The sequence below is a fragment of the Camellia sinensis genome, chromosome 9, assembly GCF_055761805.1.
Source record: "Camellia sinensis isolate YWXY chromosome 9, ASM5576180v1, whole genome shotgun sequence".
Classification (NCBI taxonomy): Eukaryota; Viridiplantae; Streptophyta; class Magnoliopsida; order Ericales; family Theaceae; genus Camellia; species Camellia sinensis.
Genome location: NC_138969.1, coordinates 136573812 through 136591288, shown reverse-complemented (window position 1 = coordinate 136591288; position 17477 = coordinate 136573812). Strand labels below are relative to the sequence as shown.

At 45.8% G+C, this 17477-nt stretch overlaps 1 protein-coding gene across 1 annotated transcript; it reads left to right on the top strand.

The window, feature by feature from the left end:
- Nucleotides 1-1464: 1464 nt before the first annotated feature.
- On the top strand, nucleotides 1465-2890 carry LOC145799768 (uncharacterized). The gene is made up of 3 exons (XM_082889403.1): nucleotides 1465-2454; nucleotides 2542-2757; nucleotides 2846-2890. Exons 1-3 carry the CDS (start codon nucleotides 1465-1467, stop codon nucleotides 2888-2890), a joined length of 1251 nt encoding a protein of 416 aa, XP_082745529.1.
- Nucleotides 2891-17477: the final 14587 nt, after the last annotated feature.

The following is a 17477-nucleotide window of genomic DNA, read 5'->3' as shown; positions in this document are numbered from 1 at the left end:
TCTTACTACTGATGAGCAATGTAATATGCTTCGGATCTCGGGCCTGAAATTTGCTATTGAACTTCACTCTGTCCAAATTTTGAGCCTCGTATAAATTGGACCTCTAACATGGAACATAGTGACTTTGAGAAATTGACCCAATTGAACTTCATCACAAAACGACCTATGATATTGCATCTCTTATCGATGATGAAAACTGAAAATCTGTATGTTGTTGATACACATATCGGTACTGTAATTTGTTGAGCTTGAGGAACACCCGAGAAAAAGAATTGTTGATGACTTCCGGGGTTGAACCTGGACTCTTGGTGTAAAAAAAAAAAAAAAATCCTCGTAGAATTTGTTGAATTCATGGACTCTCAGAGAAACGAATAGTTGATGCCGAAATTTCATTCGAATGTGTTGCTTTAATTCCAATATTCTGAATTTTAATACGGTCAACTCCTTACTATTTATACCTGTTATTTCAGCCATATGTCTTCTCAAAAGAAACCCGTAGCTCCGGGGTCATCAGAACCGGCTCTCATGAAAGAGAGGGATGTACCTCTGGCATCTGAGTGGAGGAAATCTCCTTATTTTGGTCGGAAGGATCCCTTCTGGCGGGCGGCTACCTCCACCACTTCTCTTCTATTTCCGAAGGCGGCTCCATTATGTCTCACTGAGGACACTGACTCTGGACATGAGGCCCTCATTTCTCCTTCCTCGGTGCTACGCTTTCGGATTGAGCGGGGGGACTTTCCATACTGTTATCCTCAGTTCAAGGCCTTCTCAAACCCTCCTTTCGGTTGGCAAGAGTGGGTCGATGATGTCCTCTCGGACAAGAGCCTCTGTCAACGACTTCAGGAGGCCCGGCTATTGATCCCGGTGAAAATATCTAGATCTCTATCCATCCGTCGCAACAATGCTAGCCTGGAAGCCATGGCTCTTCGGTGGAGCACCGAGACACACACCTTTATACTTGGCCAGCACGAGATGGGGCCCACCCTTGAGGATGTGTTCATGTTGCTGCGTCTGGAAGTGACCGGCCCTGATGCCTTCGACCCTGAGCAGACACCCCCCGAAGATGATTCTTTGATCCAATCTCTGAAGCTAAATCTTCAAACTTGTGGTCGGTGGAGTTCTGTTTTTGATGGTTCAGCGAGGAGGACTAGTCGAGTAAGGACGGACCGTGCCTCCTATACTGCATGGATCCGTCACTTCTTCAAGGATCTTCAGTCCTTGGCCAGAGATGCTGACCCTAACTCTCGGGAGTATGAGGCCGGTCCGATGTATGGCTCCAGGCTCTATTTCTTGGGATTTCTGGCTTGCTTCCTTTCATTCTTCATTCTTCCGAGCACACCTCCGGATTCCCTCAATCCTTTCGTCTTCCCCTTGGCAGTCAGGCTCTTCAGAGGAGATCGGATCCCTTTGGCTCCACTATTTCTTGGGAATCTCTACTATCGGCAGGATTTACTACATCGAGATATGGTTCACTCCGTGGGTCGATATGAGCCTGTCTCCTTTATTCACAGCCAGTTCTTGCTATGTTTCTTCTTCGAGAGGTTCCCAAAATTTGCCCCTGCTCCGACTGTATTTGAGGCGGAAGTTCTTCGGGAGAAAGTGGATAAAGATGGCATCCCCGTGCTCGATACTGATGGGTCTCGGACATTTGAGAAAGCGAAGTCTTGCCAGCCGTTGATTACACGGTGGTCACGTACCATTTCCACCTTATCCTTGAATACTCTGGTGGATGATCCCCGACGCTTTGTGGCACAGCCGTATGTATGCCCACCTGTGGGTGTGGCCACACCGCTTATCTATCATGGTTCCTCCCGCTCGGTGTCCTTTCCTTTGCCGAAAAACATCCCTGCACCCTTTGTTGATATGCTGATTATGATCCGTCCGAGTTCATTACCGGTGTGGCATGAGGAAGGCGTTGATAGTGCCGTTTATAGGCCTGACCGCGTAGCATGTCAATTCGGGTTTGATCAATGTGCCCCGGGGCCAGCACCTCATTTATTATCATTTTCAGAGAGCTACGGGCGCTTCAGTCGCCGGCTTGTACACACCGTGCTTCCCATATCCGGCTCTTTGACGATGCCAGGCTTGAGCCGAGTAGGGGGTTTCACCCCCTCTTTCAGGCGGTATTGGCAGAAGAATATCGATGCGTTTATTGCATTTGTCCAGAGCAGACTGACCGTATGTTTGCCTCCGCCGATTTATAAGAAGGATTCTTCTCTTCGGCTACCCGAGAGCCGAAAATCTGACCACATGTACGAGGGTTTCTTCACTTCATCTGCTCCAACTGACCCTTCTGCTCGGGCATCTGCTTCTAGCTTGGCAATTACTTCTCCAGAGCCAGTCCCTTTGAATAAGGCCTCTGGTCCTCGGACGACCCGCCTTAAGAAGATGGCTCACAAGAGGACTTCTGATGCCAGTCCTTCCGCTCCTCGCCTTTCCAAAAGGCTTCATGAGGTACCCAAAATTCTTGATTTGAAGCTACTTTCCTTCTTGCGACTATACCTTCTAAAATGAAAACTTTTATTTGCCCATGTTGTGTAGGATCCTGCGGCTGTTGACGTTCTCGGTACCGTGGCTCCTGGCCATGCTGCCTCCCCCAGGCCGGACTCAGACTTGGACGACACCCTCCCTTTGTCTGCAAGACTTGTGAAGATGTGCACCCCTCGTATAGCAGTTATAGATGACGATGATGATGAGGTTGAGTCCTCCGATCATTTTTGTGACCTTATTCCACGCACGCGTCGTCATCGCACTACCGTAGCTGAGGAGGAGAACTACCTTGGTGACGAGTTTATTGGGGCTCACCGTTCTGATGTTGAGATTGCTGGAGGGACTGATTCCACAGAAATTGATGTCGCGGGCCATGCTTCTAGAAGCGATGTGGAGATGAGGTGCGCCTCTGGGAATGGTGTGGAGGTGGATGTGCTAGAGATCTCTGAGACTCGCTCTGGCACTTATGGTGATTCTCATCCTCCGGCCCTCCTTCCTTCTTCAGGGATGACTGCTACTGTTCAGGCTTCATCAGACATTGAGATCGATCAGGTGGTCTCTACACGACCAAGTGACTTTGTTGATGCTAGGAGTCCTTCAGTTGCCCCTGCTTTGCATATTGATTCTCCCTCTGGTAATCTTTCTTTTTGAAGTTTGTCATTTACTTATATCTGTGAGAAATCTTTACTTAAATGACTTTCCTGTTCCCTACCTCTAATAAGGCCTTCTTATCTTTTCTTCAGTGTTAGCTGCTAACGGGGTCTTGCCTTCACCTACCTCAGACTCTGCTCCAGTGTTAGCTGCTACCGGGGTCCTGCCTTCACCTGCCTCGGACTCTGCTCCAGTGTTAGCTGCTACCGGGGTCCTGCCTTCACCTGCCTCGGACTCTGCTCCAGTGTTAGCTACTACCGGGGTCCTGCCTTCACCTGCCTCGGGCTCTTCTCCGACTCTCTTTGTAACTCCTCACGGTTCTCCTTCTCAAGGGGGGACACCTGCCTTTGAGATGACTGCCAGAGGTTCTTCATCGCCGGTGCCTTCGAATATTTTGGATCTGAATCTTAGTGATTTCCACATTGATAGTGATGCTTTTGGTCTTTCCCCTTATCGTTCGGCATTCTCAGGCTCGGGACCTCTGCCGGGAGTTACCCCTCCGGGTGGTTCATCTAACCCGATAGACATTGGGGAGATTCCTGAGACTAGCAGCTTTCCGGCCCCAATTCCTCCTTCAGCTTCTGGCAAAGTATCATTTCTCCATTATTGGGTAGCTCCTGAGTTTGCTTCAGTTCTACAGCTTGTGCATTCAAGTTACCCGGAGACCTTTGCTTCATTTGCTTGCCAGTGTCCACTCATTCAGACTGCTCTTCTCGAGTCTTTTGCCACTATCTTATATAGCTTGGACAGGCAACGGTTGTGTGACCTTAATGGGAAAATAGTCGAGACGGCGTATCAGGGGATCTCTGACATGGAGCGTCACCAAGTGGACTTATCATGGCTTCGGAAGCGCCTGGATATAGCTTCGAACGCCAGTCATCAGCTGGAACTTATGTCTGTGCTTGCCTCTTATCGCACCTCTATAGATGAGATAAAGGCGACTCTTCGTGAACTTGAGTCGGGTTATGCTCGGGCCTTGGAGACTTTAGAGGCACACTCTACTGTTTGTCCTCCAGATGTAGATATGACGGGCAGCTTCTTCGAGGGTGTCTTTAGGAAAGATTGAGTTTTTTTTTTATCATTACTTTCTTGCCCCTTTCGATAAAAATGTTTTATCTAGGACAAAGCAATGAAATGACAAAATTTTTGTTGTTTGGATATTTTCGCATTGTTTTCTCATTCTACTTGATAAAATATTTATTTCGAATGATACAATGGAAAGAACAATCATATGCACGTATAAAAGCTGAAATATTCTCATTAGTTCTTCAACTTTCTTGACGAAAGTATAATAGATTCACTGTAAGTGATGGGATAAAACATGCACCATAGAGAAAACCATCTTCTTCATAACGTAAGGGAAATACAACTTTTAGACAAAGTAAGAAAGTGAAAATGAATTTCAACATAGATGAGTCCAACTATGGGTAGTAATGCTTGATAAACTTTGCATTGAGCGGGCCAGTTCGGAAGCCGTCTTCAACCCTTACAAGTTTGTAGTACCCGCTTGAGCTCGCCCGAACCACCTTGTAGGGCCCTTCCCATTTTGGAGAAAACTTGGGCAAAGGCTGTCCTCGCATGATTGGGTCTACAATCTTCCATACTAGATCACCTTCTTCAAACTTCCTTGGTATCACAGTCTGGTTATAGGCTCGGGCGATGGACTCATGATACCTTTCCATGACTTTTGCAGCTCTGTCATGCTTTTCCTCTAATGCTTCCAATCTGGTGGTTCGAGGCTCCAATACCATCCCCGAGGCGAGAGCCATTCGAGCGGATGGCGTTTCCAACTCTATAGGTAACACTGCCTCGGACCCATACACAAGGGAGTAAGGAGTTGCTTGAGTTGGCTTTCTCTTCGAAGTGCGATACGCCCATAGGGCTACTATCAACTGTTCGGACCAAGTCCCCCCAAACTCATCCATCATCTTGCTCAGAATCCTTATCAGTGTCTTGTTTGTGGCTTCCGCCTGCCCATTCCCTTTTGGATAGTAGGGTGTGGATTTGTGATGTTTCACTTGGTAAGTCTCTAGGAGGCTCTTCACATATTTGTTTATGAAGGGAGTGCCGTTATCTGAGAGGATGGTGTTTGGTACCCCAAATCGGCAAATGATATTCTCCTTGATGAAGTTCGCGACTGCAGGCCCCGTAGCGTTCTTCAGAGGAATTGCTTCGACCCACTTTGTACTCAATTCTGTGGCTGTGAGAATCCACTTGTACCCCTTAGAAGATGTGGAGATGGGCCCTATCAAATCAAAAGCCCAGGTATGGAACGACCATGGCGTTCGGATACTATGCAGGTCTACAGCTGGAGCATGGATCAAATTTCCGTGTTTCTGACAAGTCTGGCACCTCTTCACGTGATGGGATGCATCTGACTCCATGGTCGGCCAGTAATACCCAAGGTGTATAAGTTGTTCGAACAGCCGAGCCCCTCCTTGATGTTCAATCTCATGGGCTCTTCCGAGGACTAGATCTGACTCCTCCTTGGAGAGACACCTCAGGGGAGTGCCCTCAATACTTCTTCTGTAAAGCTTGTCCTGATCAAGAAAGTACCGCCTCGCTCTCCTCTTGAGGTGTGCAATGTCCCTCGGGCTCTCAGGTAGTGTTCCCTCTTTGAGATAGTCAATGTAGACTTGCCTCCAGTCAAGGGTATCAATTTCAAAGCAACTCTCATCCTCCCGGATGTATGACTAACACTTGGGGCATTCCTTCTGTAATTGATTCGAGTCCTTCTCCATCTCGCGCCAATAATAACCTTGTCTTTGGATTCTTCTGTACAGACTGATATCCCCATCTCCGCAAGACTTTTCGTGGATCTGTTGTAGTCGGAAGCTCGCTTCTTGTTGGCCAACACACCGGGCTAGGAATCCGGTACCTCCTCGGAAGTAAAGTTCACCTTGAATAATTGTGAATTGGGCAAGCTTGGCCATAGTCAGTTTTCCAACTTTGCTTCTGAGTTGCTCGAGGACTTCTCCTCTCCAGTCCTCCGGAAGGCCTTTGTCTTCGGGTATTATTGAAGGTTCTGTTCTCTTCTTGATAACAATTGTTGCCTCTTCCTCTGGAATGTCAACTCTTGCCCCTAATGTTGCGAGGGCATCTGAAAACTTGTTGTCGGAGCGAGGCACATGCTCTATTTCGACCTTCTGAAATTTGTCAAGAAGCCTTTGGACTGTTGTTCGATATGTGGCCAAGGCAGGCTCCTTTAAGACGAACTGTCCTGAAACTTGCTTCACTATCAGCTTTGAGTCCCCCCGGATCCGAATCTTCTTGATACTGTGCTTCTCAGCTGCTATCAAGCCTAAAATAAGAGCCTCATACTCGGCTTCGTTATTCGAACAATGGAAATCCAGTTTATAAGACAAATATAACTTTTCTCCACTTTTGCTTGTAAGGACTATCCCGGTTCCTCCCTTCCCTCTGGCTGCTGCTCCGTCAAAGCTCAATGTCCAGAAGCTTTCCTCGGAAGCCATAGCTACATGCACCTCTCCTCTTAATTCTTCATTCACTGGTTCATAGTCACCACTTGGAAATTGAGCAAGGAGATCAGCTAAGGCTTGGCTTTTGATCGCCTTGGGGGCTACACATGTGATCTCGAATTCACCCAGTGCTAACAACCATCTTGCCACCTTCCCGGTTAGAGCAGGCTTGCTGAGGAGGTATCGGATTGGATCACTTTTAGTAACAATCTGAATCTGGTGTGCTAAAAAGTAATGTCTGAGCTTTTGGGCAGTGAATACCAAAGCTAAACAATGCCTCTCTACTGGAGTATATCGGACTTCTGCTCCTCGAATCTTCCGACTGATGTAATACACCGGGCGTTCTACTCCATCTACATCTTGGACCAATAATGCCCCTATGGACTTGGGAGTTGAAGTTAAGTACAACATTAGAGGGACCCCGGGCTGCGGGGCTATCATGGTCTGAGGCGAGGTTAAGGCCGCCTTGATTCTCTCAAAGGCCTTTTGGTGCTCTTGGTTCCACTCGAACTTGGCATCTCCTTTTAACAAAGAGCCGAAAGGCGCAGAGATCTCTGCCAGTGCTGGGATAAACCTCCGAATATAAGACACCTTCCCGAGGAACTTCTTTAACTCCTTCTGAGAATGCGGGGGAGGCATTGCTCTGATAGATTTGACCTTGTCTTCATCTGCCTCGATACCATGTCTGTGTACAAGAAACCCGAGGAACTTCCCAGCCGTCACCCCGAAAGCACATTTGAGAGGATTCATCCTCATTTTGAATTTCTGGCACCTTTTGAATACCTTCTCAAGGTCTCGGAGATGGTCTTCTTCTTTCTTGGATTTCACCACTAGATCATCAACATAATCTTCCACCTCATGATGGATCATGTCATGAAAGATTGCAGTCATAGCCCTTTGGTAAGTTGCACCGGCATTCTTGAGTCCAAAAGGCATGACTGTATAGAAGAAGTTTCCGAGAGGTGTTCTAAAAGCAGTCTTTTCTATGTCCTCTTCAGCCATCTTAATCTGATTGTATCCACTGAATCCATCCATGAATGAGAACATCTGGTGTCCCGAGGTAGTATCCACAAGGGTGTCGATGTGAGGAAGAGGGAATTCATCCTTCGGGCAAGATTTGTTCAAATCTCGAAAGTCTACACATACTCTGATTTGGCCATTCTTCTTCTTTACTGGCACGATGTTTGCTAACCACGTGGGGTACTGTATTGGCCGGATGAAACCAGCCTGTTGAAATTTTTCAATCTCCCCCTTAATCTTCTCTTCGAGATCTGGATGATATTTTCGAGCAGCTTGCTTAATTGGCTTGGAGTTTGGGAACACATCAAGATAGTGGGAGACTAGGTCAGGATCTAGTCCGGGCATTTCCTTATATGACCAAGCAAACACATCTCAGTATCGGCTTATCAATTTTAACAACTGTTCCCGCTTCTCTGGGCTAAGGCTCGAACTTACGAATACCGGCCTCGGTGCATCTTGTCCATCACTCAAATCTATTTCAATAAGTTGTTCGGGCTGAGGCTTCGGCCCATCTTGCATACATTCTGGAGCCACTTCAGGCTTTATTACTATATCATTGTCAGGAGGCTCTTCTTTTGACTCGGAGTCGGTGACTGAAGAAACCGACTCCCCGCACCTTCATAAATAATACACCATCTTGCCTCCTTCTCGAACTTTCATCACCTTCCGAGGAATAGGCGGACTTTCTGGTCTAGACATCGTCTGCTTACTTGATTCTGTCATCGGCTCCTTGTCATCTTTGATATCCTCCCAACGAGGAATTTTGACCCCTCGAGGCTTAGAAGTGGTGGGAACTTCTTCGACAGCCAGTTCGGTGAAGTAGATGGCATCAGAATAATGAGCTTCATGGATCTCGAACGGGCTTTCTGTAGCCTGAATTGTCACCGTCTTCTTTCCCCATTTAGCCTTAACACACTGATGATAACTTGATGGTACAGCCCCATATCTATGCATCCAGGTCCTCCCTAGAATGATGTGATAATTTGCTTCAGAATCGATAATATGGAACTTGGTGGCCGAGCAAATTTCTCCAACGGCTAAATCAACTGTTACGCATCCGATAGTAACTCTCCTTTCTCCACCGAAGCCAGTGATGACTATCGGCTGCTTCACAATGCGTTCTTCAGGGATTCCGGCTTTTTCTAGAGTAGCGCAAGTCATAATGTTGATAGAGGCTCCACTATCTAAAAAGGCCCTTTTGAACTCAACCCCGTTAATAAAAGCAGTCACATAAAGCGGGCGATTGTGAGAAAAAGGGTACTTCCGATCAGCCTCGGAGAAAGTAATGGCACTAGATTGCTCTTTTGCCTTCCTCGGGATAGACCCCTCAGTCGACATGCATTCCTCATGGTGTGCCTCGGCTATATTAATGATAGACTTGGTGATTTCCGTTCTTGCCTCCCTGGAAAGTCCAAGCTGGTCAAAGAACTGCTTGAACTTTACACAGTCTTGCAGGGTTTTGGCATAGTGATCCGGATCTTTTTCCACTCTTGGAGGCTCGTAGTTAACCATCTCCTCGGTCTCCTCAAAATAAGATGCCACATAAACATGGTGTCCTCCTCTTCCATAGTATTCTTCTCCTCCTTCTGGATCAAAGGGAGCATTTCCATAGTAAACTTGCTCACCCTCTGGCTCGAGGATGTCGTCCAGATAACAGTCATCGTCATCGAGATTAGCGATAGCCTCGATCATTGGGCCTTCATAAGCTATCATAGCAACATTCTTGCCCTTGTCTCGGTGTTGAGGATATGGTTGTTCTCGGATGTCTTGAGTCCCTCGCTTTTTGAACCTCAATTCGTCTGCCTCGACTTTATCTCTGAAGATTTTCCTGAGAGTCCAACACTTCTCTGTTGGATGTTTCAATGTACGATGGTAGACACAAAATTCAGGGCTCTCACGGTCCTTTTTTGATGGCATTTCTTCAACATAAGGCAATTTTAGCTCTCCGTCAGCCACCCATTCCTTAACTAGAGCTTTCACTTCCTCGATTCCACATGGATAAGAAACATTCCCCTTTTCACCATTATATTTCTTTCTTTTCTGGCCTCTATGACCTCCTCCTTGTGAATTTCGGGTATCCGGGGCAGAGGCAGCAGCAACGATAGGTCCACGAGATGACTTGAAACTAGTCTTGTAACTGGCTTTAAATCCGGACTCCTGAGCCTGAGGAATGCTAATGTTCCGAGCTGCTTCTATTAATGCCGAGAAGGTGGGTAGCTTGTGGTTAACTAGAAACATTTTGTACCTGCTCAATGCCCCTTCTAGACAAATTTGAACCAGATAACTCTCCTCAACTGCTTCATGACAATCCACGGCCTTGTCCTGAAACCTTTTGACGTAGTCAAGGATGTCTTCACTTTCTTGTTGCTTCTCTTTACACAATGTAAGTGTGGTCACCTTCTCCGCCACTTGAAAGAACTTGGAGTGGAATTTGTTAACCATTTCCTCCCAACTTCGGACAGAGTTTGGGGCCAAATTAACATACCAACTATATGCTCGGTCGGTGAGGGACTTAGAGAATTCTCTCAGTCGGAGGACGTGGTTTGAACCATGAATACCTAGAGTCTCGATGAATCGCACAACATGTTCTCGGGCATTTCCTTGTTTGCCGTCGAACTTGATGAACTTCGGCACTGTATATCCCTCAGGGTATGGATAGCTCAGCATCTCAATGGGGTAAGGCGGCTTGACGTCTGGATCAGGCAAAGAGGGTAAGGTCCTCTTGCCCCGTTCGAGATCGAACATGGTCTGCACATCGGCGAGAGTGAGAAACTGTTGAGGGAGAGAGTTTGATGGTGGTATTCCCGGGACTTGGCTTATGTACCCGAAGACTGAGCTAGGGGCGTCTTGGCCATTCTGGTGCTGCGAATTCATCATTGGTGAGGACATTTGACGATACTGGCCATCAGCGCCTATAGACAAGCCAGTTGGTGATGGGATATTGAATTGAGGCCCGTAAAGTCCACCGTACGGCGCCGCTATACCGGGTTGTGCTTGCAGATTTGTTGTCGGCACCAAAGGAGGCCCGCTTGGTGCTTGGGTAACATTTACTGGTGGCGTGACAAGATTAGGTACGGGCAGAGCTCCCTTTTGCGCCATCACGCTCCTTATGTTTTCCTGGACACCAACAGTCGTCGGAGCACTATTCATTACACTAGAAACTCCCCTAGTCACCATTGGATCTTGGCTTGGCACGCCATGGAGCCCGGGCATGGGCAAACTGCCGCCGCCTACTGTGGTTTGAGCATGTGTTACTGTGGCCGTGTTGCCATGAGCCATAGGCTGATTGGGGCCTACTTCTCCTTGGATTTGATTTTGCGCTCCGGAGAGAATAACTCCACCACCAGTTTGATTCCCGTTTGGCGCCGGTGCAAAGTTAGAACTCATCACCAACATGGTGTGAGTGAGATTCTGAAGAGTGGTAAGAATCTCTTGCTGAGTATTCTGAAGTCCTTGAATGGCTTCAAGCAAAAGTGGTTGATCTGGAGTCATGGTTCTGTCATCACCACCATTAGAGGATCCTTGTTGGTGAACTTCATCTTCTCCCGCCATTCTTGTTGGAGTTGTGTGGATTCCAGATCTCGTTGAGACCATTAACCAATCTGCCTCCCCAGCGGAGTCGCCAAAATGTAGGAAAGGGTTCAAGAAAGGAGTTGGAAAATTCGAAGATCTTCGAAGATCCTTGAAGAACAACTTCGAATTCTCTAGAATATGATGAGAGGCTTAGATTCTTCAATAATCTCAACTTAGGAACACAACAACAAAGGAGATGATGGAGATAAGAGATTGGGTGAAGAAGAAGGCAAAATGGCTAGAGAATAGAATAATGGCAAGGCTCTCCCATGGATCTCCCACTTTCACTCTCAAGGTTGATAATGGAGAAAGGGAAATTAGTTCTTTCCCAAGAGTTAAAAAATCTCCAAAATCCATCCCTTGTAAAGCTATGGGTGGGTGCTATTTATAGGCACCTCATGATGTAGGATGGAGCCCATGTGCAAGGCACATGGGGGATATTCTCTCTAACCACCTTGTCCGAGGAGGTGACCTCTCCGAGGAGGTGACTTCTCCGAGGATGAGAAAACCCCGAAGAGGAGATCACTCTCTCGGCGAACCCTTCTTCTTAGCCACACCTAACCAATGATCCCCAATCATCCCAGAGGGTCAGGGGTAGTCCCAGAGGACGTCCTGCCGCAAAATATTGCCGAGTCTCATGGACCCCCCGGGGTCGTGCCACCTCGACCCGGGTATAGGCTAGTTTAACCGAAGAGTGAATTTATCTCCACTCACCGTCCTCGGGATCGGGTCCTTTGTTCGAACTCCATTACGGCCATGGTTCTGGTGCGTAGATCCCGGAAAGCTCCGAGCCAGCAAGTGTTCTGGGACTCATTAACGGAGCGACTTCTAGATTGCGTCTGAATCCGTTCGAAGCCAAGTACTTCGGATCTCTAGATTCGTGGGTCCGAATCCTTTCGAGTCCGAGTGCCTCGGATCTCTAGGCTTGCTTAATACCCTTTCGAGTCCGGGCCCGAGTAAGTCTCTAGGTTCGTGGACTCGAACCCTTTCGAGGCTTACAGCGATTCAATCCGTTTGATGGCGATAAATCTGGGCCCACCGATTCTTGGACTTGTGATAAATTCGGGCCCACTAATCTTGGGCTATTGGGCCTAAATAATTTAGTGGGCTCAAATTAGCCCCTCTTACAATATTCAATCCCTTTTATTAATAACAAACCTAATTTATACCAAAAAAAAAAAAAAAAAACTTGTAAAACGTAAGAAATAACCAAACCTACTCTACCCATGACTCTACCACCACTAAGTAATTATAGTAACTAATTAAATAAATTAAATAAATATATAATATTTATTTATAAAATTTAAGTAGGTAACACAGTCCTAATTAAACTTGTTATGCTAATATTTTCGAAAGAGAATCCCATCTCTGGTAGGAATAGGATTGCTCATAAACTAATTCTATAATCTCTTTGTCTAAATAAATCCCAGTAGTCCATATTTTTTGTATTACAAAAACAATCTTTCTTTCTGAGTTGAGCTGTGATTTTAATGGCTGCTTTTGGTTCATCATCAGTGGAAAAAGCCGAGAAGAAGATGAATTCCGACAAAGCCGAGAAGATGATGAATTCCGACAAAGCCGAGAAGATGATGAATTCTGAAATTGCGGCAGTTGAGGCAAAACCAGTCGAAGATCGAAATCTGACTTTGAATGATGAGTTGAAACACAAGAAGGAGAATGGGTGTCACGGCACACTGCTCGAATTTTGCATGCATGCTTTGTCCCCGTTCATGCCACCTTCTGATGGATTTGAACGTTTTGAGATCGCTTTCTTCGATTGAGAGATATTACTATTCTGACTTGGTAGGTTGTTATACAAATTTTATGGTTTTTTCACATATTTTTTGGATTTTGCAGTAGTATAACTTTAAAATTTTAATTTGATGTATAAATATTATCACGTTATTAGTATTATTGTTATTTTATTCTTTTCTTGGATATGAAGCTTATATAATGATGTTAATTTTGATATTCATATGCTTTTAAAATTATCATATTTTTATTGATTCTTTTAAAAAGTCCTAATTGTAATTAATATTAATGAAATATGTGATTATTCATTCAAATATATATATATATATATATATATATATGTGTGTGTGTGTGTGACAATATGTGACTATAGTAACATATGATGACAATAAAAATTTATTAAAGACAATAGGATATGTTTAATAAAAATTATAATAAGATATGTTTATTAAAAATTTATTGGGGGTGACAATAAGACTATAGTAACATATAATGACAATAAAAATTTATTTAAAACAATAAAAAAAATTATAAGTGAAAGACAAATCAATAAGATATGTTTACGTCTATGTTCAAATCTAAAAACAAAAGATTTGTTTATGTATGTATATGCTGATTTTAGGGGGGAAAAAAAAAAATCATTAGAATCACCATATGATACCTCAAGTCGCCTAACAGTGATATTGTATATTATTATCTGCACAAATCGCAAATCATATAGTGGACGATTACGAGTTGACTTTCCTCAAACCTCATAAATGAGGCGGGTCCAAACTGATCCATCTGCAAACTGTTTAAATTTGAACCGCGACCACCCGTATTTCTAAGTGTGGAGATATATTTTTGACTATCGACACGTGGCAAGGTGACGCCGACGTGTCAGCTGAGGTGCCACGTGTCAGGGTCATGACGCCGAGGTGATCTCGGTTAAGCCGAGGTTATCTCCGAAGATTTCGGAGTTCGAGAAAAGCGAATAAGGGACAAGAGTCTTAGAATAAAGTGAAGACTTAGCCAAGATAAGGATAAAGCTCTTAGGGAGTTTATCTTTATCTCTGAACGAGTCCAAAGTAAGTACTGAACAGGAATCCATAGAAGTCAGGCTTCTATTGAGATTAGGATTAAGGTAACTATAAAAGAGAGGCACCCCCGTGGGTCTAAGGTACGCAATTTTATGCTTTGAGCAATGAGTTTAACATTATTGATTATCTTTGAGAGATATGCTGACTTGATTGTCAGAGTGCCCCCGGGTGGACGAACCACCACCGAAATCTCTTCTTTCTGTTACAGGTTAGCTAGGTATCATCTATTCTGCCAATGTTCTCCAACTGAGTACTGAGTTGGGCAGCGTGATCGGAAAATCACTCACACAATTTGGCGCCATCTGTGGGAACGAAAGTAGAATAGATGGCCAGAAACGGACAGAAGAAAAAGATTGGGGACGACACTCTTACTAGGAGTGGGAGACCTATTGACCTTGATGGCGAAGGAGAAAGGTCAAATGCAGAAACTCATGAACAAACTCATGGAGTAAAAAACGTCAGCCAGACTGGCGATGCACCAAAGAAACCTGATCAAAATAGGTATTACAACGAGGACGACCTCCAAATTTGGAAGGATAGGTGCCTTCGGAGGGACGAAGAGGCAAAAGAGATGGCAAACAAATTGGCAGACCTGCAATCGGTCGTCAATTTCATGGTGCAAAATAACGTCATGCAGCCATCGTTCCCGCTGCCGGACACGCCGATTCCAGTGGCCAATACCCAGAAGGGAGGACATAAAACAATCCCCGTAGCCCCTCAGCACAACAGAAACGAGAGATACTCTCACCGACCTTCTAGGGAGGACGGACGAAGAGAATCAAGAAGAGAAGAATCACGGAGGACGCATCACACAAAGGAGGCTGACCCCAAAGGACATCGGCATGTTCAGGGACAGGCACTGTGCTTCGACACAACCCATGGAGAAGGATTGAAAATGGCTCACCACGAAGCCGAGAGTAGTATACCGAAAAAACTGAAGTCGAAAGATAGCCGAACTCCTGGGCGGAGCAAAGAAGACTTAAGAGATTACCTCAAGAGGAAGCAACTGAATGCCGAAGCCGAGGTAACCTCCCCAAATAAGCCAAGGACACCATTCTCGGTGGAATTAGACAGGTTTGAGGTGCCGAAGCGATTTAGTATGCTGAGATTTCAAATATACGATGGTAAGCTAGATCCCAACTTCCACGTTGGACTATATTTGAACTCAATGGCACTGTATAGTGGAAACGAGCCGTTGCTCTGCAAAGTGTTCCCCTCATCTTTCTGGGAGATTGCATCAGATTGGTTCCACAAACTACCGAAGGGAAGCATGAAGACTTGGGAAGGCCTAACCAAGATGTTTGTGGCCAGGTTTGTGACAAACAAGCTGCAGGCACTAAGGGTGGACGCATTGATGGCTCTAAAGATTAGCAAGGATGAAGGCCTTAGGGCCTACGCAAAAAGATACTATGAAGTGTTCGATCGAATACCCGAATGTAATCAAGAGGTGGCAGTCATATCTTTCAAGAACGGCCTGAAAGACAACTGTCCACTACGAAAGTCTTTAGCAAAGACATTGCCAAAGAGTATGGAAGAGCTCATGGCGAGAATCGAGAAGTACGCTAGAGCCGAAGAAGACACGTCGGGAACCAGGGAGATAAAACAAGAGAAAGGAAACGGCTCGCCGAAGCGAGGCCGAGGTAACAATGGAACGAGCAGGCAAGAGGCAAAACTAAGCCACACATGCAGTAACAACTATGTTCCGAATCCCAATTCCCAAAGTCCTGGATCAAATTCGGAACCAGTCCTATTTCAGAACGCTAGAAAGGACTCCTGGAGAGTTCATGAAAAGAAACGTGGGCAGGCATTGTGCGTACCACAATGAAGATAGGCATACAACTCAGGGTTGTAGAGCCCTGAAAACATATATTGGAAGACCTGGTGAGACAAGGACATCTGAGAGACCTTGTCGATGAGACCAGGACAAGGGAAGAACGGGCAAGGTTGCCTCAGGCACCAGCAGCCACACCTCCTCCAACACAACAGCCGTAGGCAGGAGGACCTCGGATAATCAATGTAATCCACTCGAAGGTCAACGAAAACGAAATCCGAGGAGAGACCCAGAAGGTAAAACACCTACAACATGTCTACCAAGTCGGGGAGAAAAGACATCGGGCAGAAGAGTGCCAGGGACTAATGATCACCTTTACTGAAGCCGACCTAGAGATGGTCCAACATCCGTATAATGATGCCTTGGTGGTATCCCTCCAGGTTGGGGAGTGCCAAGTGAAGCGCATCTTAATTGACCAAGGCAGCTCTTGTGACATCATGTACGTCCGATGTTACAAGGAGCTCGGCCTTCACCCAGATGATATGGAACAATCCAATGGCCCAATGGTTGGGTTCAATGGAACTTCGACATGGCCACTGGGAACATTAAGCTTGGAGGTACAGGCAGGCACCAGGAAGATCAAGACAGAATTCACCATCATCGACACACCCTCTGCTTATAACATCATCTTGGGAAGACCATGGTTGCATGCAATGTGGGCAGTTCCCTCAACATTGCATCAATTATTACGATTCCCAACAGAGCATGGGATAGAGGAAGTCAGAGGCGACCAGCTGCAGGCGAAGAATTGCTCTATGGTAGCAATGAAATCTACCTGCACATACGAGAGCCAAAAAAGACAGAAATTGAAGTTGAGGATGTGGAAATCCTAGAAGACGTCGGCAAGGAGCCAGCCAAGAAGAGCGAAGAGGCACTAAAGAAAATTCTCATCCAGGATGGGGATGAAGAATGCTTCTTTCTTCTCGGCTCGGGCTTAGCCGAAGAAGAGGAAAAAGAGTTGGAAACTTTTTTGAGAGCAAATATTGAGGTGTTCACTTGGACACCTTACGAAATGCCTAGCATTGACCCCGAGGTCACTTGCCACAGACTGAATGTTGACAGGTCGGCCAAACCTATAATTTAGAGAGCCAAAAGACCGATGTTGATGTACGTCGAAGCAGTAGAGGAAGAAGTAGACAGACTTCTGGAGGCCAGGGCCATTAGAGAAGTACACTACCCGATATGGCTATCCAATACAGTGGTGGTAAAAAAGAAGAATGATAAATGGAGGATTTGCATAGACTTCACCAGCCTCAACAAATCCTGTCCCAAAGACAGTTTTTCTCTACCCAAGATTGACTAGCTAGTAGATGCCACTTCAGGGCATAGAAGAATGAGTTTCCTAGACGCCTACAGGGGGTACCACCAAATAGCCATGTAGCCCCCAGACGAAGAGAAGACCGCGTTCATCACCCCAAAAGGCCTGTACTGTTACAGAGTAATGCCTTTCGGGTTGAAAAATGTCGGTGCAACTTACCAAAGGCTGGTAACCACAATGTTCAAACACCTGATTGGCCGAACAGTAGAAGTCTACATCGACGACATGGTCGTTAAGACCAAGGAGCCTGATGGTCATCTTGCCGATCTAAAGCCAGTCTTTGA